The sequence below is a fragment of the Rhinopithecus bieti genome, unplaced genomic scaffold (assembly GCF_001698545.2).
Source record: "Rhinopithecus bieti isolate Rb0 unplaced genomic scaffold, ASM169854v2 scaffold_39586, whole genome shotgun sequence".
In the NCBI taxonomy this organism is placed as follows: Eukaryota; Metazoa; Chordata; class Mammalia; order Primates; family Cercopithecidae; genus Rhinopithecus; species Rhinopithecus bieti.
The window spans coordinates 2,069,330-2,095,965 of NW_016816842.1; the positions used below are offsets into that span (position 1 = coordinate 2,069,330).

The following is a 26,636-nucleotide window of genomic DNA, read 5'->3' on the forward strand; positions in this document are numbered from 1 at the left end:
GGCTCTTGAGCACTTGAAATGTGGCCAGGGCAACTGAGGAACTGAATATTTAATTTTAATTAATTAAAAATTGTTATAGCAGCTTTGTTAAGATATAATTCATATACCATAAAATTCACCCTTTTAAAGTATACAATTCAGTGGTTTTCGGTAGATTCACAAAGTCGTGCAAGCATCACCATTATCTAATTCTAGAATACTTTCATCATCCCAGTAAAAAACCCTAGACCCATTAGCAGACATTCCTCCCCTTTCCCCAGGCCCTGACAACTACTAACCTACTCTCAGTATTTATGGATTTGCATACTCTGATGTTTCATATCAGTGGAATCATACAGTATGTCATCCTCTCTGTGTAGCTTTCTCTTTTTTTTTTACTTAACATACTCTTTTCAGGGCTTATTCATGTTGTACCATGAATCAGTACTTCATTCCTTTCAATGAATTAATAATAAATATTCCATTGTCAGGACAGATCATATTTTGTTTATTTGTTCATTAGTTGATGGACATCTGGGTTGTTTCCACTTAACTAGTTAAAATTTAAATAGCCACATGTGACTAGTGGCTACAGCATTGGACAGCACAGAACAGGTTAGAACCCGCTGGAGTGGACCTTGTGAATGACTGCTGAGATGAGTTCTCCTATCATCCCATTCCAGAGAGGTAGAGGGAGACCAGGATACTTCTGGGAGCAGTGAGTGCTCAGCTCGTTCATCCATTCTGCCCCTGTTCCGCAACCTCCTTGCCCACCACAGACCTGGCACCCTCAGGGAAGCTGGGCTCTGGATGCAGGAGAGAAGGGGCCTCAGGGGGAAGTGCAGAGTCCAGACTAGACCGAGCCCCCCACAGCTTGTCCAGCTGCATCCTTCAGGAAGTAGGGAATGGGGAGGAGCCCCCTTCCTTTCCTAGCCCAAGGACCCAAGGCTCCAGCACCTGCTCCATCCTCCACTCCTAGATCCAAGAGAGCGAGCACATGAAGGTGGAGAACAGCGAGAACGGCAGCAAGCTCACCATCCTGGCTGCACGCCAGGAGCACTGTGGCTGCTACACACTGCTGGTGGAGAACAAGCTGGGCAGCAGGCAGGCCCAGGTCAACCTCACTGTCGTGGGTGAGTCTGGTGGCTGGGTGGCATGGAGCTTGGGGCAAGGGGAAGGCAGGGAGCCCCCAGGCAAGATATGTGGGCCTCAGGACTTCATCACCCGTTCTCTCTCACCACTCCTGTGCCTGATTTATAAGGCACCACAGAAAGAAGATCATGGCAACCTACAGACTCCCTGCTAGAGCCTGCTGACCTCCAGGCTCAGCAGAGGGGCCAAGGCTGGGCAGAAATCCTTTTCCCTGTCTCTATTAACACCTCTCTGTGATAGCTGTTCCTGGAGTTCCCTGCCCTCAGACTTTGACATCTAGCTTCTTTGAGAAATACGAGACATGAGGCATAAGCTTGATCACCTTCTTGGCCCCCACACCACAGGTGTCTGTATCTGTCCCCATCCTGACTCCACCCTCTAGACTCTGGGGATGGCCCACTTTGGGCCCACCAAAGGCTGCTCCCTTCTCCTGTGCTCTGGACCCCAGGCCCTTGGGGACTCCACCATCCCTACTTCTCTCTTCAACCTCCTCCTCCCTCCTGGCTCCTCCCAGCAGCCCATAAGTGTCGCCATCTTAGCCAGATGCACAGGCATGAATATCTCCTGTAATGTTCTCTCTCACTCTAACCACCCTACCTTCTCTCTCTGACAGGGGTGAGTCTCTACTGCATTTCTGCTTCTTCACCTCCCAGCACCCTCCAGCTTCCTGTGGCCTCACCCCCACACCCCATTAGTCTGCAGGGACTGTTCTGAGGTCACCATGACCTCCCAACCCTAACTCCACTCGCTTTTCCTTATCACCTCCTTCATCCCACAATTGAGTGGGGTCTATCTCCAGACTGATTCTCAAGTTCACTTTTCCTCTCCTTCCTTACCACTGTCTTCGTACCCTGGTCAGCTCTCTCCTGGAACATCAGGGGAGTTTTCTAACCAGTCTCCCCCAGTTGTCATGTTCTGCTACAGTTGTTCCCCGTGTGGCAGGTGCTTGGGACAGCAGAAGAATGAGCAGGCAGAGGAGCAGACAGATAGAGAGTAGACTCTATGCTTCATGCATTTGTGGGCCTTCATATGTTGTGCGTGTGAAAGCCTTTGACCTGGTATTTATTGATGTGTGCACGAGACCCGAGCGGGTTTTCCATTTGTCCTTGGCTTTCAAGCTTACAGGGCATATTTGTGAAAATTAGAAAAAGTGGCCTTGCTGGGCAGAGTGAAAAGGGTACAACACCCCCAGCCTCACCCCAGAGCTCATGACCTGGCCTTGGGGAGGACAGGTTGGCCCAGATGCCCCCACTAGGCCCCTTTTATGCAGTGTGCAAAACTCTCAGCTGTGTGTGCTGATCCCAACCTTAACTTCCTGCAAACTAGCCTTTCCTGTGTGTTCCTGGTACACACACACGTGGGCACACAGAACAAAAGGAACTGTTGGTAACAGGGCTTGTGTGGCTACGGTGGTTAGAAGTCTTCCCCTGGAATCTCTCTTATGGAGGTATCTAGACATGAAGTTAGAAGTTGGAGACATTGACTCTTCAGGTCTCTTGTAGCTCTGACATTCTATGATTCCCCAGTTCTGTTCTCTGACATTCTGATTCCTCAACTCTGTTCTCTGACATTCTGTGGTTCCTCACCTCTGTTCTCTGGTGGCCTGTGATTCCTTGGTTTTGCTCTCTGACATTCTGTGATTCCCTGACTTAGTTCTCAAGCAGTTTTTCTCCCCATCTTCATCTCGTACTCACCTTAGGACTAGGATGGACAGGGCTGATGTTTCCCAGTCTTACGCAGGAGAAACTGAGGACTAATCTGAACAAAGTAACATAGTGCGTCAGGGGTTAAGTGGGAACTAGCTCTAAACTTTCAAACACTTGTCCTCCAGTGCCACTCATGGGAGTGTGAAGTAGGTACAGAATGTCCCAAAAGGTAAAGGAACACTCTGGCTGTAAAATTCATCTTGAGAGGGACATGCAAGCCTTTTGGGGAGCTATCCACATGCCATGGAGTTGTTGATGTCTGTGCCTCCATTTTTCTCATGCTGAGCCTCAGGAAGCCCTGTAGCACTTCCCTCCAGCCCCTAAGCAGTTGGGGAAGAAGAAGTCCTTGTCCAACCAGGTAAATAGGGAAGATATAAGGATAAAGGTCAAAGTAATACAGAGCTGGGAAGACAACTGAGGTGGCCAGTGAGCTGCGCCCATGCCAGCTACCAGCACAGACCACGGGTTCCACGCCCTGGCCCAACTCCCCAGACAGAAAGTACTGCGAAGCCCCCTGGAAGATGGTCCCTGGACACGGGGGACCTGGGAGAGGGAATTCACAGAGGACTGAGCTCCAGCATCCACTCCCTACCCCCGGTTGTCCATATTTCTCTTTACTTTCTCTCTTGCTCTGTTTCTCTCCCTGGCCTTGTTTCTTCACCCTGTGTTCTGTTTCAGTCATTTCTCCGTGTCTGTCACCCTGTCCCGTGTCCCCTGTTTTCCCTTTGTCTTCCTTCCTCTGACCCCCGTTCTTTTGTTTCTTTCGGTTAGAAGTTTCACACTGGGGAAGACTGGTGTACAAAGGGGTCAGGGAATGGGTTTTTCATCTCTAAAGGAGAACAACCCTTTTCTCACTCTGTCTCTTTTTGGTGACTCCAGGTGCTTATTTGAATAATTTCCTCCTAAGCAGTCAGGAACCTGTGGAGGCTTGGTGCTAGTGATCCAGTTTGCTGGTACATTTAGATCTGTTCTGAAGCACTGATTTGGCCCTATACTCCCGTCCTATCAGCAAGCATCAGTTCAAACTTTTCTTTGATATTCTCTCTCATCTGCTCCTCCTTAAGCAACTTTGGGGTCAGCTTCTTTGAACTGCTTTTCTGTACTCAGCCGTCCCTCCCCCAGCCCCCACGATGCCCAGCTCCTGCGCGGTGCCACGCACTCCCCTCCTCTGCAGAACCACTGCGCGGGCTGCAGTTCTGGCCTTTTATGGTTTAGTTTCTTATTCTCTGCGGCCAGTGCTGACAGGGCCATTGGCGTGGCTGTCCGCCAGCTGGCAGGAGCAGCATGTTAAGTGCCGTCCTGGGAGGGGAATGGAATGGAGGAGAACCGAGGCTTTCTGTCTGCCTCCCCCTCAAAGAGCTAAGAATAGAATTGCTCAATAAAATAGGACTCACATTGATGGACACAGCAAAGCCACATTCATTCAGAGCCCGTGCACTCAGAATTAGTTCAAAGTAAACCTGATGAAGCTCAGATTTACCTGTGCATCTCCAGGGGCATCTCTGTATTCTCTGATCAGGGTTTATTAAGCAGATGTAAAACGTACATGAGGTAAAACGAATCACTTGGCCTGCTCCAGAGAGTCTTCATGCATTTACAGACCAGCTAAATAAGGCCAGTTGAATACAACTCCTCCTTGTTAGCAGCAAACTTCTCTTATCGTATATTCTTTAAAAGAACACTTTCTTTTCAGATCATCTCTGACTCCCATTTTCAAACGATAATAAAACTAGCCTTTCCCTCTGTTAGCTTAAATAAGTGATATTTAGCTATTTTGGAGACTTATTATTGTTATATTTTAAAAGGCAGCCCAGGAATTTGCGATGCTCAGAGCCTCTTCCTGTGCATGCGCCCCTGGTCTTGGCCTGCAGGGAATGAGAGAGGGGGCAGTGAGCAGCACACCCAGATGGATTCCTTAAGGTCACTCACCCAGCATGAGAAAAGCAGGTCTCTTTTCATATCTTTAAAGGAGAAAAACAAAGTAGAGAGAACCCCAAATACCCAATAATCCCCAAATGCTGAGTTTGGAGCTTGCATGATTTCCCATCTTAATGCTCAGCTCAGGCTTAAGCAAGATGCCTTCTTGAGCTCATTCTGCCTGATAGCCTGGAAAGTCCTGAGCCCTGGAGTGAGGGTCCAGAGGCTTTTTGGAATCTCCTTTTGGCTCTGCCACTGACTGCTGGGTTTTCTTGGTAAGAAAAATGCCTTAGCTGCTGAGGACCCATTTCTCAAGGGCTAGGATTATCCAGGTAGATGAACTTTGGGGGTCCTTCCAGCAGCTGCTGAAGTCCCAGGGAAGGGACATCCAGGTGGGGCTAGGCACAGCCACTGGTCATCTTCAAATAAGCGAGTACCAAGAGACCTCGAGGGCAGTTACTCTAGTGGGAAGCTGTAGGACGGGATCCTCCATTTTCCTGGGAATTAGAACATTTGCTGAGGAGAAAATCCTGGAGCTGGTGCCATTGGAGACTCTTGTCTTAGACTCAACTGAGTTTCCTAGTCTGTTAATCAAGCCTCCAGGGAGCCCTGGGAGAATTCGGAGGAAATGTGGAGTCTCCCTCACCCAGAGATGCCCAGGGTCTCCCTCCCAGTCTGAGTGTGTCGCCATGGAGGACAGGCTCACAGGAGCACCCTGTTCTAAGGACATCTGTTCTTTTCTGAGGGTTTTCATCCCTCACTAGTTCAACCACTGCATGGGGCTCATAGCTTAGAAAGAACAGAAAGCATTAAGTGTAGCCCACAGCTCTAAAGGCAGGTGGAGGGGTGGGAGGCCTCCCATCTCGTAGGACTTCTGACTTGGGTCTTTTCTGAACTCCTTAATTTGGTAGCAAATTTCTTAAAAGTGTTGGAGTTTCACTTGGAATTAAAGTCCCTCTCCCTGAATTTTGCATCTTCTCTTGTGTGACAAGTCTTATATATCACATGTGTCATGTATAGGTTCTCATTTTCAGCCAAGAGACATCTGTAACAGGGTAGGGTACAAATCTGTAACAGGGTAGGGTACAAAACAGGGTAGGGTACTCTTTTGCAACACCCATTTCTCAGTTTTCTTTTCTTGACCAAAGCAAAAGGAAGATCAGTTGGCAGAGTGCATTCATTTATAAACCCACACGACTCCAGCCGTGGCCAGTCACATGGTTTCCAAGCAGCCTTCTCTGGGAGGAGTAGTGGGTCTGTCTTCCATCCCTCTTTGGGCTTTTTTACTTCCTTAGCTGGGTCTTGAGAGGACTTGAACCACTTGTCTTTAAGAGAGTTTAGAGTAATAAACATCTTAGCCAAAACCAGAAATGTTTCAAAAAAGGCCAATATATCTCTCAGAACAAACAGTTTTTCTAAGAGAACATATTAAACAGCCAGCGAAAGTGGTTCCATCACAGGAGGCCTCTGGCATGACTGCCAGCACTGGGAAGTGGCTCTGTCCCAATCCCAGAATCATTCCCAGGGCTTTGGTTACTGGGGATAGACAGTTTCTAGGCAGCACATTCTGAGCTGGAATGTGGATCAGCAGGGCTGGGAGAGGGGACAAGAAGGAATATGAGTATGAGTAGATACGTATATACATGTATACACATGCAGATTTTTCTTCTCCATATAGACAGGGTCATTTACAGAAATTGCCTTTGGCCTTCCTGCCTTGCTGGGGGTGGGAGAGTAGCAGTCAAGTACTTTATGTTTGCTGACTTGAGTCTTGCAAAAACCCTAAGAGGCAGGAACATATTGGCACCATTCTCTGAATGAGAAAGTCAGGCAAACAAACCAGTTTCAAATTTGCTGGGAATGACATAGCTTAAAAGCATGGTTTCAATTGCTAGTTTGTAGGCTTCATGAACTCAAAAGCATTGGGGAGAGGAAGGGTTAATGAACACAGATATCTGTAGCTAACCAACCATCTGCAAAACTAAATCTGAAAATAGGAGAGTTTTGCTCAGATAAGCAACTAATAAAATCAGCAAAACTCAAGAGCCTCATTAAAGTATTGGCTACCATGATTTGACTTGAAGTTGGCAGCACTGCTAGTTCTGAGGCCAGGTCATCTGAATGAGAAGGCAGCCAGCCAAAAGGGCCACTTCTTATTTGTATCCTCAGCTCATTTTCTGTCCATTAGTCAGGGATGGCTGTGATTTGCTATTGTGGTTTGCTTTTGAAATTATTTATATCTCAACAGCCCTCTGAGAATAAAAGAGGTAGGGTAGGAGTAATTTTTGAGTATATAAAGTTAGAAATAAACTCCTACAGTAATCTTGACAGTAATGACTAGTCAAGCCAGCCACTCTTCTAAGAATTTCTCACAACCACCTGTGATGCAAGTGCTGTTATTCACATTTTACAGATGAGGAAACTGAGGCACAGGGCAATTCACAGCTACTGTGTGGGGACAGATCCGTGTTCAAACCTGAATCTGTCTGACTTCAGAACAGAAACACTGCGCTATACCGCCCCTTGCTGGGGCAGGCATTTCTCAAGACCCAGAGAAAGTGGAGGCAGACCCCTAGTTATGTCACGGGTCATTGGCCAAGGGCCCGAAGGACAGACACACACACTCATGCTGAACTGTCTCTTTCTCAAAACATGTTTTCGATGGGAAATAGTCCACGCCTTCTTGGCAGCTTCCTAGATCTGTTTACTCTGACAAATATGTTTATGACTTGGGCAAAGTACAGGAAATCGTGACTTGCATGTAGACTGGAAAACTAGCAATAAAAAGGAGGGGGTGCCTTTTTTGGAGCAAATAGTTATACGTGGGGCTTTCTGTACAGGTGGATTTGTACATAGCTCTAACTGTGATATGCGGATGAGGGAAAGAGACGCAGGACCAGGGACTTCAGAGTGGGTTCTCTAGGCTGCCTTTCCCCAATGACACAGGTAATTCAAAAACTTCCTTTGCCTGCAGTTCTGGAAAGTGTGGGTGATGTTGTGCTTCTCTATCCCCAGATAAGCCAGACCCCCCAGCTGGCACACCTTGTGCCTCTGACATTCGGAGCTCCTCACTGACCCTGTCCTGGTACGGCTCCTCGTACGATGGGGGCAGTGCTGTACAGTCCTACAGTATCGAGATCTGGGACTCAGCCAACAAGACGTGGAAGGAACTAGCCACATGCCGCAGCACCTCTTTCAACGTCCAGGACCTGCTGCCTGACCACGAGTATAAGTTCCGTGTACGTGCAATCAACGTGTATGGAACCAGTGAGCCAAGCCAGGAGTCTGAACTCACAACGGTAGGAGAGAAACCTGAAGGTAGGCTGCCTTCACTTCATCAGTGGCTTGAAATAAATATGTATGACTGACCTTGTGTATGTAAAGACTGTACTGAAAGGGGTGAAGAGGAACTGAGGAAACATTAATGATGACTGGCAGGGTCTTTTGGGGTCTTGGTTTCCAAGACAGTGATGTGGAGCCATTCTTCAAAAGTGTTAATACTTAGGACATTTCAAAAAACATTGAACCAGCAATTGTGGCATGCTGCCACCAGCAGGTGATGGTGTCACCAGTGGCATGCTGCCACTCAGGGGCACACCAGAAGTTCAAGTAGGCCTCACGTTCCTCTTCCACCTTCCACCCCTTCTCTCCTCCTCTTGTATCCATAGTTGAGTGTCTACTTGGTGTCAGATTCTTAGGACACAAAGATAAGACATGGAACTTAAAATCTAGGGGAACAGAGGTGTGTATGGCTAACTATAATGAGAAGGGATGCATGCTATTATAGCTGGGTAAACAAAGAGCCAAGGGGACATAGCAGAATGCATGGAGCATTTTTCCCTGGAGACCAAGGAAGGCTTTCTGGAGAAGGTAACACTTAATCTAAGTCTTGGAAAGTGGGATAGGATTCTAAAAGACACGGAATATAAGGAAAGGCACTCTACAAGAGGAAACAGCATGAGCAAAGGTTACAAAGCAATGGCAGTGTGTGGCATTTTCAGATGCTCGTGTGTGGCCAAGGCATGTTGTGTGAGATAGAACAGGAGGAAGTTTAAGACTAAAAGGGCATTTTAGGTGAAGTTGTGAAGTTCATCAAAGATTCTCAGGCAGGGGATCAGGAAGATTAGATCTGGTTTTTGGAGAACTAGGGAAAGAGCAGGGCTTTGCTGTTCACAGTGCAGTTGTGGACCAGCAGCCTTGGCATCCTGGAAGCTTCTTAGCAAGCAGACTCCCCCAGGCCCTTCTGGGCCTTGACTGAAAATGATCCACCCCTTAGGGGATTCAGAGGCACACAAACGTTTGAGAAGCACTGGAGTGGCAGGTAGGTCAGAGGAGATGAGACTACAGTCAGCCATACCAGATGGGCCTCTGGGATGACAGTCCAGGAGAGGGATGAAAAGGGCATGAACTTCAAGCCTCGGGAGGTAGAACTGAGCATACTTGAGGACTTTTTGCATAGAGAGTTGAGGAAGAGAACTGGAAGATTCTAAGATGACTTACAGTTCCTGGCTGGTATAACTGAACACAAATTCAAGAGCCAGCTAGAGGTTTATTGTTATAATTCACCATGGCTAACATGTATTGAGCACTTACTCTAAGCTTACGATGTGTTAATCACTTTATATGCATCGTTTTATCCAATCTTAATAACCCAATGAAGCAGATACTGTTATTACCCTCATTTTACAGATAGGGGAAATGAGATTTAGAGGGGAGAAGCCACTTGCCCAAAGTCACAGAGCTTGTAATTGGCGAGCTGACGCTTGAACTCAGAGCTGTCTGGCCTGAAGCTTGTGTTCCTTTGGTTAGACTGAGGAAAGAGGTCAGGCTGCCTTCCAGGTTCCTGACTTGAGTGACTTGGAGGTTACATAATAGGGAGTCTGGGAGGAGAGGGGAGCTGTGGTTTCAGCCCTGCTTGAGTTGGGGCATCTGAGGGATAGCCAAGGGAAGGTATCCTCGGACTGTTGGGTCTAGAGCCCAGGAGAAAGGTTTAAGCTAGTGCTGCAGGCTTGGAAGTCTTTACTATTTAATTAATAATTGAAACCATGGGCATTGATAAGGTTACAGAGAGTGTGGTAGATAAAGTCAATACCAATACCATGAGGAAGGAGCTTGCAGTACCAGGAGAAAGGACTGAGAGGGGAGAGAACCAAGAGGAGGCTGGAGTCTCAAAGAAACTGGGGAGGGAGAAGTTGCAAAGAGGGCTTCATAAACTGCATCTAATGCTAAATAAAGATGAAGGAGATGAGGACTCAGAGGGTCTTCGGCTCTAGTCCTTTGGTTGATAGTGATATTTGTGATCAGTCTGTAGAGTTTCCACTGAGTGAAAAGATGTTTGCCCTGGTTAAGGAATAAATGGAAGAAAGAGAGGCCAGAAGCATGGAATATTATTTCAAGAAGTTTTGTGTGAAGAACAGGAAAAGGACATTGTAAATTTAGGATAAGAGGCCGGGTGTGGTGGCTCACACCTGTAATCCCAGTACTTTGGGAGGCTGAGGCGGGTGGATCGCCCGAGCTCAGGAGTTCAAGAGTAGCCTGGGCAACGTGGCAAAACACCATCTCTACTAAAAGTACAAAAAATTAGCTGGACATGGTGGCATATGCCTGTGGTCGCAGCTACTCAGGAGGTTGAGGCAGGAGGATCACTTGAACCCAGGAGGCAGAGGTTGTAGTAAGCTGAGATTGCGCCACTGAACTCCAGCCTGGGTGACACAGTGAGACTTCATCTCAAAAAAAGAAAGAAAAATGAATTAAATAATATAGGATAAGAAAAGGTTGGGGGTGAGGAGAAGGTGGAGGGATATCAAAGGAAGAGAGCTCTTGGAGACAGCATAATGTAGAGTTGTGAGGCAGATGGTAGAAGACTCAAATATTGAAGGAGACTGAGCTCCATATGCAGAGTGTCACTTGAAAACCAAAACTGATCACTAGGTGAGAATGTATTTGACTCCTTCTAACTACAAGGAATTAGAAATCAAGTGAGGCAAATAGTGAACCTGAGCAAAGCTCAGAAAGCGAGAAAGCGAGCAGGCCTGGCATCACCAGGGAGCTAGAGCCATCGTGAGTATGGAAACTGTCATCTGATTCAATGACCCTCTTTACTTTTGAAAAAAATTTGAAATTAGGTACAAAACAGGTATTAAAACTTTACTTTCAATTAAACAAGGGCTCCAGAAAGAAAGAAAGTTAGGGTACCAATGGAAAACATACCAACTTTACAATTTTATGTGAGCAGCTGTGTGTTGGGTGGCCTTTACCCACCGAGCCCTGTCAATATGTGTAGAGCAGGTCTCCTTGAGAGCTATGGAGCAAGTCACAGAGGTGTGGTGCCTGCTCCTGGGATAGCTTTCGCAGGCATCCCAACCACTAGCCACTCCCAAATGTCTGTTGGGGGACACCGAGTAACAAAACTGCCATCGCTGTCTTCTTACACCCCCCCCCCCCCACACACACAACATCCCTCTGAAATGAGCAGAGTGGGGGCTGCATAGAGTGTGGGTCCCAGGGGGGCAATCAAGTTCCAGTCTGTGTTGTTAGGATGTTACTTGGAAAAGTGACAGGAAAAGGAATAAGATTGCAGTGTGAAGATGTTCATTGGCTGGAAAGGAAATGGTTGAGGTCTATGCTATGGTGTAAAGAAGGAGAGGCTGGAGAATCCCTGGCTAACCCCAGGCAGCAGGACCAGAGGCCATGGGAGCTGCGAGGTGTGGCCCCCAGGGGTCCAGGACAGCTGCTCCCAGGGTTGTGGGGAGACTCTGCCAGGAGGAAGAGCTGGGACTACCTGTCTGGGGCAAGTGGCCTCTCCCTTGTTCCCTGCCATCAGCCCGCTGAACCCTCTCTGGGCCCTCAGACTCCCCTCCCCTGCTGCCACCCCTCCCAGCTGGGACTAGACAAAGGGCAATGTTGAAATCACTTGAAATCCAGAGGAGGGGTCCAGTTCACCCAGGGCTTCTAGACAGGAAGCTACTCCCCACCTGAGGCTGGCTGGATTACCAAGGGGGAGGAGGAAGATGGCAGAACAGTTGGCAAGTATTAGGCCTCAGGGCAGAGGACTCTGGTTGGGGGGATTCCAGGTAAAAGTTCTCTGTGGTCTGCTCAGATGCTTGTTAGTTATAAAGCTTCATAGGCCATCCCTCTGCTGAAGAGGGAAATGGCCCTTAGGGATGTGGCGTGTGTGTTCACGCAAAGGCATATGTGTGTGTGTTGGCAGAGAGGTGGGATTGAGTGAGAGGTCACTGCAGGTCATTTCTGTGGAGCAATGGGGGTGGGATCATATTGAAAAGGCAGTGCTGATTAACCCACACTCCATGAAGCCCAGCTAATGTTGGCTCTGACCTTCACCACTACCACCACAGCCACCACCACTCCTGCCTCTCACTCTTCTACTTCGTCCTCTTGCCTCATTTGCATCCCTGTTTGTACCCTAGGCCTCACCCCACATTCATTCACCATGTGTTCTGTGCCCCTCCTGTGTTCTAGGCACTGCCATAGGCACTGGGGATACAGTGGGGGACAAAGCGTGGGTTCCCCATGGAGCTCCAGTGGCTTCTCTGTACTGGAGCCACTCCTAAGACTAGGGTTCCTGAATTGACACTGCACTCCCAAAGCCAAGTGCACAGAGCCAGAACCTTACCACAGCCCCGCCCCCTCCCAGCGCAGCCAGGTCTTGAACTGTACTCCCCCTCGAATCCTGCTGTCACTCAAATCCACTCCATCCCTGCTCCTAACCCCAATTTGTTCTAGTCTGTATAATTGTTAGCAAAACAGCTACTGTGACTGAGGCTTCTTGCAGAACTGTGGCCTCCTTGCAACCGCCAGGACAGTTCAATATATAAAGTCTGTACCACTCCTATCCCAGGCTGCAGCTACGCCCGGGCCTCAGAGGCTGTCTCCGGGGCTTGAGTGCCCTCTAGTGTTCTCTGGGTGTGCAACAGTCCTTGGCTACAGGAAGGGACAATTCTCTGTCCCGGGGACTGACTGGACTTGTGCCGTGTGAGGGTCCTGAGCACTCAGCTGATCCTCTCCCAAACACTCCAGGGTAACGAGACTCTCATCTGTTTGCAGAAATATCTCAGAACCATCCTCCAAATAGCCTTCCCCTTAGCTCATGGATTTCATAGCTCATTCTGAACAGATTTTTTTTTTTTTTTTTTTTTTTTTTAAGTTCAGTGGAAGACCCTTCTGCTGCAATTTTAGCTCCTTCCCTAGTGGAAAGACGGAAACCAGTTCGCCTTTCTCAACAACGCTTTATGCACCAAGAGCTCCACTAGTTGAACTGTGGTCTTTCCTCTACTTCTCTCTCATCCTCCCCTTGTGGTCATTTTGCCCCTCAAATAGAAGAGAGGCAGGACAAGAAGTGAAAAGCAGAAGGGGACGTAGCAGCTTGGAATCTTTATCTTTTTTAAAGAGATCAAGTCTCACTCTATTGCACAGGCTGGACTTGAACTCCTAGGCTCAAGCATTCCTCCCGCCTCAGCCTCCCGAATAGCTGGGACTACAGGCACTTGCCATTGCTCCTGGCTTAGTCTGGAGTCTTGATCCGAGTTTCCTGCAGCATAAAGGAACACAGGGCACTAGAAAGAGGGGCTGGAATTCCTTGAGAATGATCTAGGTCCTTCCCCCAGAGCATTAGCAGGAGAATCAGACCTGCCGCAGACCTCTGGGGTGAGAGGCGAAGGTGAGGCATGGATGTGGGCTCATGAGTGAGGCCAGAGGCTAGCCCTGTGACTGTCTACCTGGACTCACAGTGACAGGCAGGGGCCAACTCTAGGACTGGATACTCCCTTCAAGGCAAGCAGGGAAAGTCCCCTCCTGCTGGGCCATTGGCAAGACTGCTCCTCCTGACACCAGGCCAGAAAAGCTGCCCTCTCCTTTCCCTTTCACTCTGCTGCTCAGAATACACTGGTCTCCATGCCACGCCGGGAAAATGTGGCACAGGACAGTAACTGTAAAACCCACCTCTGATCCTTCAGCTGGACTCTATCTGCGTATCCCTGTCTTTCTCATTCTTTTTTATTTTTCCATGGGAATTTCCTTTCTGTGATTATAACATACTTCCCAACCCCATTCATGTTTAGTTTTAGTTTTTAAAAAAGACTAAGCTTTGTCAGCAGCATTTTAAGAACTCTAAACACACACTCCCATTCACACTCACACACTCACACAGGCACACCCACACACACTCATATGCCCACCCTTACACACTATCTCTCACACACACACTCACACTTTTAAAATCCTTTTCCTCCCTCTATGCTTTCTCTCCTGTCTTTGTTTTGCTTCCTCGGGAAACCTCCCATTCGTTGTCCAGCTGTCAGCCAGGACACAGCCCAGACGATGGCTGAGGAGCACACAGCACAAGACGAAGCATGGCATCCAGAGCTAGCCAGGGCCAGAGACATCAGGGGCAACCCTTCCTCTTACAGATGGGGAGACCAAGTCCCAGGAAGGGAAAGGCAGTCAGCCAAGGTCAGGTGGCTCGATGGTCAACAAACAAACCTGTATCAAGGCAAAGGAAGGCCTGGAGCTCTGAAGTGGGTATGCTCTGCTGGACGCCCCCCTGTTCCGGGGACCCCCTCCTGTTCCCCAGACCCCTCTTCCCTCCTGACACAGCCATGGGAGCCGCTGGCGTGACTGTGTCCCTCCCCGCCTGCCTCACAAATACCTGTTGGTTTCATTTGTGTGACGTTACTCACCCCCTTGTTGTATTCCATCATTTCCTCTAAGACACAACTCAAAGGCATTTCTTCCAAGAGTAATTGCTGTCACTTACAATTGCCCCATTTTGTGTCACCCTCCTCTGTTGTGTATTCACTTTGAACTGTGGTGATATGTGCATGATTATGATACACTTTGTAAATTGTTACTTCAAGTATACATGTTTTTGCCTCTTGAACTAAATTATAAGCTACAAGAAAGGAGAGACCATGCCTTCTGTGTAATATGTTTTGAATGCCCACAATAACTGATATTCAAGATGCTTGGTCCAGTGCCGGGATGCCATCAATAATGTTCAACAAATGGCTACATGGATTTGACACTAGAAGCAATTAGCAGTTGCTGACTTCTGAGCCAGGGGAGAAAGAGACTGTCACAGTTGTGTATAGGTTCTGAAAGTCAGGAAGGGTTGGATGAGATGTGGAGAAGGGTATATCTGGGGACCATGAGGCTAGAGAGGATGGGACGGAGGGGAGACCTGGTGGAGAAGTGGAGCTGAGTGGAGGGAGGAGGCTGACACCTGCCATTCTGCATCAGGCCCTATTTGCTGTGTGGACTGACCAGCCCCAGGGGATGCCCAGAGCTCTGGGCCTGGTAGTCTTCTGCCTAGGGATGCTGAGGCCTGGCAAGGCCCCCAGCACATCTTACTCTCAGTGAGCCTTCAGTACTAATCATCTGTGTCTTCTCGGTCCTTCCTTGTGCCCCCCCAGAGCCAAAGGATGAAGTGGAGGTTTCAGACGATGGTGAGTGCAGCCCCTGTCCTTAGGTCAGGCTCTTGGGGTGGAGGGAGCTGAGTGGGGGCATCTGAGGCTCACACCAACCCTGACCCGTGCCCCACAGATGAGAAGGAGCCCGAGATTGATTATCGGATGGTGACAATCAATACTGAACAAAAAGTATCTGACGTCTATGACATCGAAGACAGATTAGGATCGTAAGTGGAATGGGAAGTTGCCTCTGGGCTCCCAGGGTGAGGGTGGTGCGGGTCTCACAGTTAGATTCAGTGCCTCAGTTTCCTGTTGCACCCTGGGTCCTGCCTCCTCCCCAGACTGAGAGTCCTGCAGGACCCATGAAAGCGTCACTCACCCAGGACTCTCTGCAGAGTTGCCCATGCGGTCCTGCGCTGTCCCAGCTCTGCAAAGGCTGTGGGCAAGTCCTTCCTTTTCCATGCCTCTGTTCAGAGCCCAGGACTAAAGTGAGACACGGGGAGGGGAACAACACTCACTGGGGCCTGTCAAGGGAGGGCGGGGGGTGGGGGGAGCAGAACATTAGGGAGAAGAGCTAATGTGTGCTCAGCCTGATACTTAGGTGGTGGGGCGTTAGGTGCAGCAAGCCACCATGGGACACGTTTACCTATGTAACAAACATACACATCCTGCACATGTACCCCAGAACTTAAAAAAATAAAATAAAATAATTTTAAAATAAAATGAGAGGACTGGATCAGTTTATCTTTGGTATCCCTTCCATTTGATCCACAGAAGTCAGTGGAGGCTGATCGGTGCTCACTGTAAAGCAGTGCCTGCGTTAGTGCTCTATTAAATGCGCAGCAGTCATCCAGCTCCCTCATGAACTTGGTCGCACTGCTTACTCTGGCTTCTCCCTGGGGCGTGGAGGATAGAGTGGGCTCAGACCCCAATCCTGAGCCGAGCTGTTCATCTGCCCCTAGCCCTGTCCCTGGAGAAATAGAAGAGGTGGGAGAGAAAGGAGTGGGACTCCACTTGTATTTCCAGCGGTTTCTGGGAAATGAAGGAGTGATGGAAACCGGGTAACAGTATCAGAAAGGAGTTGGTGCCATCACAGAGGAGCCCCACTCTCCCCTCTCTCAGCAGTGGGAAGCAGGACCCTGCCTGGGCCATCACCAGGGGATCAGTGGTAGGGAGTGGAAGGAAGGAAGGCAACCGCTCAGTAATTCTCTGCATTTGGGAAGGGCTGTCTCCACCCATCTTCATGGGTTCCACTGCAGGGAGAAGAGATGCCATCAGCCAAGGTTGACAGTAGGTTTGTCAACATTAGAAGTGTGCTTCAAAGGCTAGGTGTGGTGGCTCATGCTTGTAATCTCAGCACTTTGGGAGGCTGAGGTGGGAGGATTGCTTGAGGTCAGGAGTTTAAGACCAGCCTGGGCAACATAGTGAGACCCCATTTCTACAAAAAAATGTTTAAAGATAAGAAAAAACAAATGTGCCTCATTGCTCTAGAGCAGGAGTCTGGGCCTTTCATAAAGGCCTATGTCTTAGAATTTATGGGAGATATGTCTTTGTCACAACTACTTAGCTCTGCCACTGTAGCGCAAAAGCGGCCATAGACAATATGCAAACAGCCAGGCAGGGCTATGCTCCAATAACACCTTACTTATAAAAGGAGATGGGCCAGATCTGTCCCATGGGCCATAATTTGCCAACCCCAAGTTAGTGGAAAGCTTAGCTAAATGTGGCTTTTCTGTCTTCCTCCTTTCATTTGCAGTGGGAAATTTGGACAGGTCTTTCGACTTGTAGAAAAGAAAACTCGAAAAGTCTGGGCAGGGAAATTCTTCAAGGCATATTCAGCAAAAGAGAAAGAGAATATCCGGCAGGAGATCAGCATCATGAACTGCCTCCACCACCCCAAGCTCGTCCAGTGTGTGGATGCCTTCGAAGAAAAGGCCAACATCGTCATGGTCCTGGAGATGTGAGTGGCTCACTGCCAGCAGCCTGGGCACTGCAGGGAACCCCCATATGTGTCTCCCCTACTGCCCTACCCCAGCTACCTCTGCCCCGAGATGGAAAGCACTGCAGATAGGAGTATGATATGTAAGATGCTCACCAGCCATAGAGCCAGGCCTGACCAAACAGAACCGAAGGTCTGTGCACAGTGCTGGCCCTGAGCCTCTGAGCACCAGCCCAGCTGCAGCCCTGTGCTTATTTCCAAAACAAACCAGTAGATCTTTGAGGACCCTGGCACCTTTCTCGCCCTCATCTCCCCATGAAAGGGGCAAAGCTACCCCTAGGCTTCTTGGTTTCATTCAGGGGCATTCTCACCTGAAGGTGGTTTAGAATCAAAGGGGAGGGACAGGGCGGCTTCCTGACTTCCCCATGAAAGATAAGCGGCACCCCTGCTTGGGGCCCAAAATCCAGGATGGAAGCCTCGCTCTGGTCCTCAGTCCCCTCCTATGTCTCCGCATGTCCCCGGTCTACTCTTGTTGGTACTGTTTTGACTTCTCACTCATTAAAGAGTGGTGCTTTCCCTGTGGGGTTGTACAAAGGCAGGGAGATGGATCAAATGACCTCCAGCCAAGGCTTTCCCAGAATCCATTGTTTCTTCTGCACCTGAATCCTCCACCTCCCTCACCTCTGAGCTGCTGGTGCATGTGTGTACACACACACACACACACACATGCACACACACATACAGTGGCACACTGGCATCAGCAAGCCAGGCATCCCCCACAGCATCTGCATTCTTAACAGTTTCCTTTTTTATCTGAATTTTTAGAATATATGCTACAATCACCTCAAAAAATATTAGGAAATACACAGTGAAAAGTCTAATTTCCACCATTATTCCTGTCTGTCCTTTCCTAAACACCCCCACCATCACCAACACGAACGGACAGTTTTATTGGCTTTTATCTGTATCCTTCCAAAGTTTCTTTATGAAAACATAAGTGGGCCGGGCGTGGTGGCTCAAGCGTGTAATCCCAGCACTTTGGGAGGCCGAGACGGGCGGATCACGAGGTCAGGAGATCGAGACCATCCTGGCTAACACAGTGAAACCCCGTCTCTACTAAAATACAAAAACTAGCCGGGCGAGGTGGCGGGCGCCTGTAGTCCCAGCTACTCGGGAGGCTGAGGCAGGAGAATGGCGTGAACCCGGGAGGCGGAGCTTGCAGTGAGCTGAGATCCGGCCACCGCACTCCAGCCTGGGCGACAGAGCAAGACTCCGTCTCAAAACGTAAGTGTATAAACACACACACACACATATTCTTATTTTCTTGCCTTTTAACACAAAAAGTAACTTCTTATACTCACTATCATATACTTTGCTTTTTTAGTTTGGTTTGGTTTGTTTGTTGTTGTTGTGGTTTGAGACCGAGTCTCACTCTGTCGCCGAGGCTGGAGTGCAGTGGTGCCGTCTCGGCTTATTACAACCTCTGCCTCCCAGGTTCAAGCGATCCTCCCACCTCACCACAGGCTCACACCACCTTGCCCAACTAATTTTTGTATTTTTGTACAGATGGGGTTTCACCATGTTGCCCAGGCTGGTCTCGAACTCTTGGGCTCAAATGATCCATCTGCCTCAGCCTCCCAAAGTGCTGGGATTACAGGTGTGAGCCACCGCACCCAGCCTACTTTGCTTTTTCAGTGAATTGGTATGGGAGTTAGTCCCATCTCACTACCGAGTGAGCTTCCTCATTCTCACAGCTCTGTGGGCTTTTGTTGTGTAGAAAATCACAATTTATTTCAGCAGCCTTCTTTTGATAAGAGATTGGGATTGGGCGATTTCCAGCCTTTTGCTCTTACAAACAAGCATTGTTTGTAACCTTGTACCCACATCTTTTCACTCATGCCTGTGAATATCTGTAGGATAAACTCCCAGAAGTGAGGGAGAGCTGGATTAAAGGATATGCACATTTGAAGTCTTTAGAGATATTGTGAAATTGCTTTCAATATCCTTGAAATGCTCATCCTGAACTTTGGGGGTCTCTGTCCTTTGGTGGGGGCTCTATCAGCATCTTGGAATTCTTTCCCAGGAAAGTTGAAGCCAGTAAGACATCCCCAAGCTGTAGATATGAGTGGAGTATTAGTCTTTTCTCTCCCCTCATGCCATTGACATTCTGGCACACAAGTATTTCCTTTCAGTATGTGTTCCTTAGGAAAGGCAATAGTAGTTACGAGTGTAGGCTTGAGTCAGATGAACCTTACTTCAAATCCCTGCTCTACTTCTAACTTGTTATTTGACCTTGAGTAAGTTATTCTATTGTACCAATCCCTAGTTGTATTATCCATAAATGTAGATATGATGCCCGCCTTCATGAACACTGTGGGATTCAATGCAATAATGCATATAGGGCACAGTACTCTATAATGGGGAGTTATTGTTAGTAGTATGATACATTGACTTTTTTTGTATCCTGGTTTATTTCCATTTAAAAGTACTTTTTGAGCATTTAACTTCCAACAAGGTGTTGTGGAACAAATCCTCCCTAGTATTCAGGAAGCCTGGCTTCAGTTTCTGCTACTGTTGAGTCATGATTTTACAATTGTCAAATCCTACCAGCACAAAGAAGTACTTGGATTGGAACAGTCAATCTCAAGACGCCCCTTTTGGTTATAAAATTCTACTATTTCGTGGAACTATAAAAGATGTGGTGAAGAATTTCCATTCGTATCTTAAAATCTACATTCAGCCCCAAATTCAAACGTTCCTGCCCATTTTCAGGAAATACGTAGCCCATGTCTGTGGCCTCATTCTTTATACCCTCACAATAGCCCCGTGGGCTGCATCTTTTCACATTTATTCTAGAACAGGTTGCTTAGTCTAGGCAGTATGGGCATGTGAGGACATGTGGAGAAATGTCCCATCTTTAGAAGTTAAACCTTGAGCAGGTTCTTGAGAGGGTGCAGGAGTCACAGGGCCTGGGGAAGGCTGGGCAGCAGCACCAGTGGGCAGAATACCATACTTAGCTTGGAATTGGAAGTTGGCAAGCTGGATGGAAAAAGCAAAGAGAAAATGTAAGAAAACTTCAGCTGGTCTGGCTTTCATCCCTCTACCCCATGCCTCCCCCGTGGACAGAAGCAGGTCTTCCATGCCCAGATACCAGAAGATTTGCCTGCACTTGGGACCATGGCCAGGTCGCCAAGAGTAGGAATTTGGTAAGAACTCAGTCAACCAAAGAAGAAGGCAACAGGTTCATACTCCATCTATACATCCCTTCCAGCTTAAACACTCTAAGACTTGACCACTGAGAAGGGAAAGGATGATTTTCACCAGTGCAATGTGCTACCCTTGTTGGATGGAGAAACTGAGATTAAAAGAAGGATGATGCCTGGGGATAGAAAAATGGAAAAGTATTCCAGAGTCCCAGCCTTAAGTTCTGTTGCCTCAGATCTAGTGGGAAATAGTAATGAATGTGTCTTCAGATTTCTGACTTCTGATTACTGGATGAGCCCCCACCATATAGCAGTTGGTCTGACACAGCGGTTCTTTCAGACCCCTGACCTACTTGGGCTTGTCCTTTTGGAAATGCTTGGGACATTCCAGGTGGTGGCGGAACCCTGAGCATTGAAGACGATGTGAAGTTTAAGCTGTGTCATCCATGGCTCATCTCATGTTTGTGCTACTATTAGCAAAATTTATCAAAGAAGATTCCAGCTGGCTGCCATGGGGCAAGGAGCAGAGGGTCTCGAGTCCCCTGACAGCACCATTCCTTCTTGCTTCCTATGAGCCAAGGTCTAGGGTTTGGGGGATGAATCTGATTCCTTAGGATAGGGATCACTTATTTATTTAGTCATTCGCTCACTCACCGTTAATTTATTAAGCCTAATCTTGGCCCTTGGCATCCCATTTCTGTGGGTGGCAGTTTCTATCAAACCAATATTTTCCACCCATAGCACTGGGTAATTTGAAAAGAAACCCACAGAACCATTAATCTTGCCTGTTTAACCCCTTCCATCTTAGAAAGTTGAACCATAGGAACAGTTTTCAAAATATATTATGTCTGAATAGGATTGAACCTATTTGAATTTATATTGAATAGGTTTCCTCCAGAAATGTAGCAGGGATTATCTCCATGGCTCAGATTCCCACCACCCATTGCCTCAGACATTCCCGAGGGCATTGAAAACAATGGTTGCTTGCTTTCTCAGAATATTTAAAATTTAAATGTAAACATTTTGGAGCACCTTGTCTGTGCCAAATATAGTTGGAGGCAAGTAAGGGTCTAGAGATGAGCCCGCCACCTGTGATGTGTTCAGAACTTCAAGGCAAAGCCAACTTGACACAGAAAGTGCAGAGACGAGGCCACAGACATAAGGCCATGGAAAGTGCAGAGACAAGGCCGTGGATATAAGGCCATGGATGCCCAGTGAGGGAAAGATCATTCCATGTGAGGAAATGGAGAGTGACTTTTTCAGAGGTCGTGAATTTCAGCTGGCCTCCCAGGAGTGGTAGTTGAGTAAGCCAGTATTTCTCAAACTTGTCTGATCATAAGGATGACCTGGAGTAATTATTACAAATATAGATACCTAGATCTCTCCTAAGACTTTCTAAATCAAAATCTCCGGAGGAAGAGCTTAGGAATTTGTATTTTTAATATGAGCCCCAAGTGATTCTTTACATAGAAAATTGATCATTGATATTGAGCATTGACTGTGTGCCAGACACTTCCAAGCACTTTACCTGTGTTGACTCATTTAGTCTTTGGAGCCACCCTGTGAGGTGGGGCTGTTTTTAATCTGCATCTTACAAATGAGGAAAATGAAGCACCGAGATGTTAAGAACTGGCTGAGACCTAAGAATGTAGATGAGAGTTTGACTTGGAGCCCTAGTAGAGAGCAGTAGAAATGGAGGGCATGAGGACAAGAGCACCACCTGCTGGCCATTTGGGGACCTCCTTCTCAGATGGGTTTTAAAGCGTCAATTCTAGCTCCCTCCAACTGTCACTGGCACAGACTGACCTTCTCCAGCTCAGCCCTTCCAGAAGTGAGTGTGTGTGTCACGTGGCAGAGGCTGTGGTATGCTGGGCCCCACAGTGCATCCCTGTCTCTCTCCTGCAGGGGTCAGTGACAAGATCCACCTAGCCCACCACAGCTTATCAGACAATAAGAAGTGTTGAGCACCTTCGATGTGTTAGGCACGATACTTTACAAAGGCTCCTACATTCCTAAAAACGATGAGGCAGGGATAGATAAGGAAACTGGGACTCAGAAAGGTTAAGCAACTTGCCCAATGTCACACAGCTCATAAAAGGCAGCAGTAGGATTCAAACTCAGCTCCTTTCCTCTTCATGAGGACTCTCTGTAGGAGAGGAAATACCCTTGCAAGAGGACAGGCCCAGAACCCACCTGGCCTTGTTCAACTGGTGGACCTACAGACCACTGTAGAAACATGAGCTTATGCCTGGGTGACAGAGCGAGACCCTGTTTCTACAAAACATTTAAAAAATAAGCCAAGTGCGGTGGCACATACCTGTAGTCCTAGCTACTTGGGAGGCTGAGGCAACAGGATGACTTGATCCCAGGAGTTCAAAGTTATGTTGAGCTATGATCACAGAACTGCACTCAAGCCTGGGTGACAGAGCGAGACCCTGTCTCAAAAACGAAGGAAAGGAAAGGAAGGGAAGGGGAGGGGGGAAGGAGGGAAGGAGGGAAGGAGGGAGGGAAGGGAGGGAGGGAGGAACAGAGGAAGGCAGGTAGGCAGGCAGGCAGGCAGGAAGGAAGGAAGGAAGGAAGGAAGGAAGGAAGGAAGGAAGGAAGGAGGGAAGGTTCGTTATAAGCCAGACATGATGGCTAATGCCTGTAATCCCAGCACTTTGGGAGGCTGAGGTGGGATAATCTCTGGAGGCCAGGAGTTCCAGACCAGCCTGGGCTCCCCTCCTCTCCTCCTTCCTTTCCTTTCTTTCGCTTTTGAGACCGGGTCATACTCTGTCACCCAGGCATGAGTGCAGTTGTGTGATCATAGGTCAACATAACTTTGAACTCCTTGTCTCTACCAAAAAAAAAAAAAATTGAAAAAGAAAAAAAGAAAAAGTGAGCTTACTGATATCTGGGTGCTGCATAAGTTACCAGAGAGATGCTTTAAACTTGCTAAGCAGAGACCAAGAAAGGTGGGACAGAGGGCTGGGACAGGGGAACAGAGAGGACTTGTGCAACTCAGGCGGCAGGCCGTGCATTTGCACTGAAGGGCGATATGCTGATGGCTGAGACCCTGGGGCAGTCCCTAGCAGAGGATGCATGCCTGTGGCTGCAGAAGCCAAGTTGACTAGACATAGCCAGGATCCAAAGCCTATCCCGGTAGAAGGGATTACACAGCTGGGGCAAGGATGAAGTCCAGGGGAGACCAGTTAATTATGACTTCAGGGAGTAAACCAATACTATAGACCTAGCCAGAGTAAGCAGATCTGTCACAGCTGTAGGTATAATGGGTTATAGCCAACTAATTTTAGAAAATTTGCTGAGGCTTATTATTGAAGATTGAAGATATTTTTCCATTCCTGGCTATGCAAAACAAATGCTTGTGGTAACTGTGAGTATTTTGAACTTGAGTTCCCTGTGACTAAAAGACACACTAGGGCACACGAATGTTCCCTTAGGCATGTGTGGTCATTTGAGGGAAAGAGGCTGTTCAGCGGTCACTCTTTTTGTTAAGAAGATCATGTCTGGATCTCTCTGTTCACACCCAATTCTGAAACTGCCTAGCGTAGATGCTTCCCTGAGTCTCCAGTAGCTTAGAGGGTGCAGGGCAGGGGTCCCTGATGGGAAACCAGGAGGCCCTGACCCTTCTTCCATGTTGGAAGGGTGGGGGATTCAGGAAGTGCCCATCACCCCCATTGCCTGGGTTTTCCTGCCAGTTTCTCCTACCCCCAGCCTACCCTGACCAGTCTCCCTGCCAGCCTGGCTTCCATGAGCTTGTGGCCTGACTGCCCCATGCACGTGTTCCCGCAGCGTGTCAGGAGGTGAGCTGTTTGAGCGCATCATTGACGAGGACTTCGAGCTGACGGAGCGCGAGTGCATCAAGTACATGCGGCAGATCTCGGAGGGGGTGGAGTACATCCACAAGCAGGGCATCGTGCACCTGGACCTCAAGCCGGAGAACATCATGTGTGTCAACAAGACGGGCACCAGGATCAAGCTCATCGACTTTGGTCTGGCCAGGAGGCTGGGTAAGGCTCCTTTCCCACGGACACCAGTGTGTATTGCAGTGGCCGTTTCCTCTCACACTAAGTGTGAGAGGAAATGTACAATATTGGGGTTAAATCCGAGACCGTGAAGACTTCTCAGGTTCGAATCCTGCCCCTACCACATACTGGATGTGACAGTAAGCCTCAAATTCCCCATCAGAAAAGTGGGATCATAGTAGGACCTAACTCACAGATTTGTTAGGAGTATCAAATGTGTTAATATAGGTAAAGGGATGGGAAGAGTGCCTTGCACATAGTAAGTCTGCTTAGGTGTTAGTGTACATATGATGATGATTATCCCCTTTTGTTTTTCACTCTGGTGCCATTAGCAGCAAAAGTCATTTTGGTGGTGGTGGCTCTGTACATCTGCATCATACTGTACAGTTTCTAGAGCGCTTTCACATGAAAAATAATCCCTGTGATTCTCACCATGAGGTAGGCAGGGTAGATTTTATGAGCCCCATCTTGCAGACTGGGCAACAAGGGTTCACAATAGCTTTGCCCAGGAGGTCCCACTGTGAGCCAGGGGATGTGCTGGGGTTGGAACAAGGACCCCAGACCTTGCTGAGAATGCTCTGCAGCACCTCTGACTCTTAGGCTAGCCAGGAGAGAGGTCACGGGGGAGGCGGTCAGGGTCTCAAGGCCAGCCCTGAAAGCATTTTGGTAGGTGCCTGCCTGGCTCACATTCCGCCTGCATATAGCCTGCCTCTGCAGCCCTTTGATGTCCCAGTGATTGAGGAAACAGCTTCATCCTCCCTTCTCAGCCACTGCCCTGCTAGCAAGGAGCCCTAGGGCTGGGGTGAGCTGGCTTTATTTCACCACCCTGCAGGGAGTAGAAAGGAGGGGTCAAATGAATGCCACCCAATAAACGTCTCCTAGGACACTCAGTGCTGGCTGAGGCTGTGCTGGTCATAAAGAGGAAAGGGGCAAGGTGGGGGGCGAGGTTCCAATAGACCACGACTGGTCCGGTGGTCAGCGCAGTCAGGTGAAAAGCACACCTCGGCGCTGGGTGTGTGTGCCTGCTCTGCTCACTCCTGCTAACGGGACAGGGTAGAGGCAGTGACTGGTGTACAAGGCCTGCCTTTGAACAGTGACCACCAATAAATTAAATGAATAGAGAGGCCGCTGTCCCCAGGAGTCGGCAGTGTCAGAGCCCAGGGAACACAAGGTCCAGGTTCCACTGGTGAGGGATATTGTGGAAACCACCATGTCCACCAAGGACCAGAGAACTGGGAAGAGGCTAAAATGTAGCAGAAAGGGCTGAGAGGCAGGAATTGGAGCAGAGCTTTCACATCTGAGGGCTGGTAAATGCTTTGTTTTAGAACATTTGCTGTGAGCTCTGCGAAGTTAAGGGAGACCATAGGTACCTGCCTTTTGCACATATTAACAGGCATCTCTGGTCCTTTATGGCCAAGAGGTACCACCCTGGGGTTGAAGCCTCTCCCAGCTACCCTCCCAACAGCTCCTGGAGGACAGCCATGAAGCTGTGTGAGGAGCAGGAGAGGCAGGAGGGAGGAGCGGTGGTAAGCAGGGCTCAGGAGTCGGACTACCTGGGCTTGAGTCCTGACCACCACTTGTTAACCAGGTGGGGAAATCACTGCACTTCCCTGGGCCTCACTCACTTCCTCAGCAGCACGGACATTATACCTACCCCTTAGGGTTGGTGAGAACCCTTGTAAAGCTGCCAGCGGGGTACATAGGACATAGTGAGTGCTAGAGATTATTATTAAGCATAAGTCACAGTCCCTGCCTAGGGGAACTAACTCATGAGAGAGACAGACTCACAAAAAGACCATTCAGGGGCGGGTGCTTTAATGGCCTCTTCTCCCCCTGCCCAACCTGAACGGGACATTTCAGGTGAGTGTGCGGTTTGTTGGTTTCACTGGTGTGTTGATGCACCTGTTTAACAAGGAGGTCAGATGTCTCCGTGCCAGTTCTCTGTGCCGAAGCCTGTGTCTGGCCCCTCCCAAGTTGGGGTCAACACACAGATTCGGGCAGCTGCTGGCCTCAAGTGGGCTCCGTGATGTGCTGGCAATTTATCCCTCTCCATCCTGGTTTCAGAGAATGCGGGGTCTCTGAAGGTCCTCTTTGGCACCCCGGAGTTTGTGGCTCCTGAAGTGATCAACTATGAGCCCATCGGCTATGCCACAGACATGTGGAGCATCGGGGTCATCTGCTACATCCTGTGAGTCTCGGGGCACTTGGTGGACCGGTGGACCACTTGATGGACTGGTGGGTGGGGGCTGAGGTTTCCACAGGAGGGTCCCCAGACTGCCCTGCCATTGTCA

General features: G+C 48.6%; 1 protein-coding gene across 1 annotated transcript in view; it reads left to right on the top strand.

Annotated features, from left to right (window-relative positions):
- The window catches only part of MYLK (myosin light chain kinase), a 188,890-nt gene that overhangs the window by 136,720 nt on the left and 25,534 nt on the right, over positions 1-26,636 (top strand). Inside the window, exons 21-27 of the mRNA XM_017855305.1 lie at positions 959-1,112; positions 7,770-8,072; positions 15,182-15,214; positions 15,312-15,405; positions 16,935-17,138; positions 24,113-24,330; positions 26,410-26,533. Coding sequence (XP_017710794.1) covers positions 959-1,112; positions 7,770-8,072; positions 15,182-15,214; positions 15,312-15,405; positions 16,935-17,138; positions 24,113-24,330; positions 26,410-26,533 — 1,130 coding nt within the window. The remainder of the gene's footprint in view (positions 1-958; positions 1,113-7,769; positions 8,073-15,181; positions 15,215-15,311; positions 15,406-16,934; positions 17,139-24,112; positions 24,331-26,409; positions 26,534-26,636) is intronic.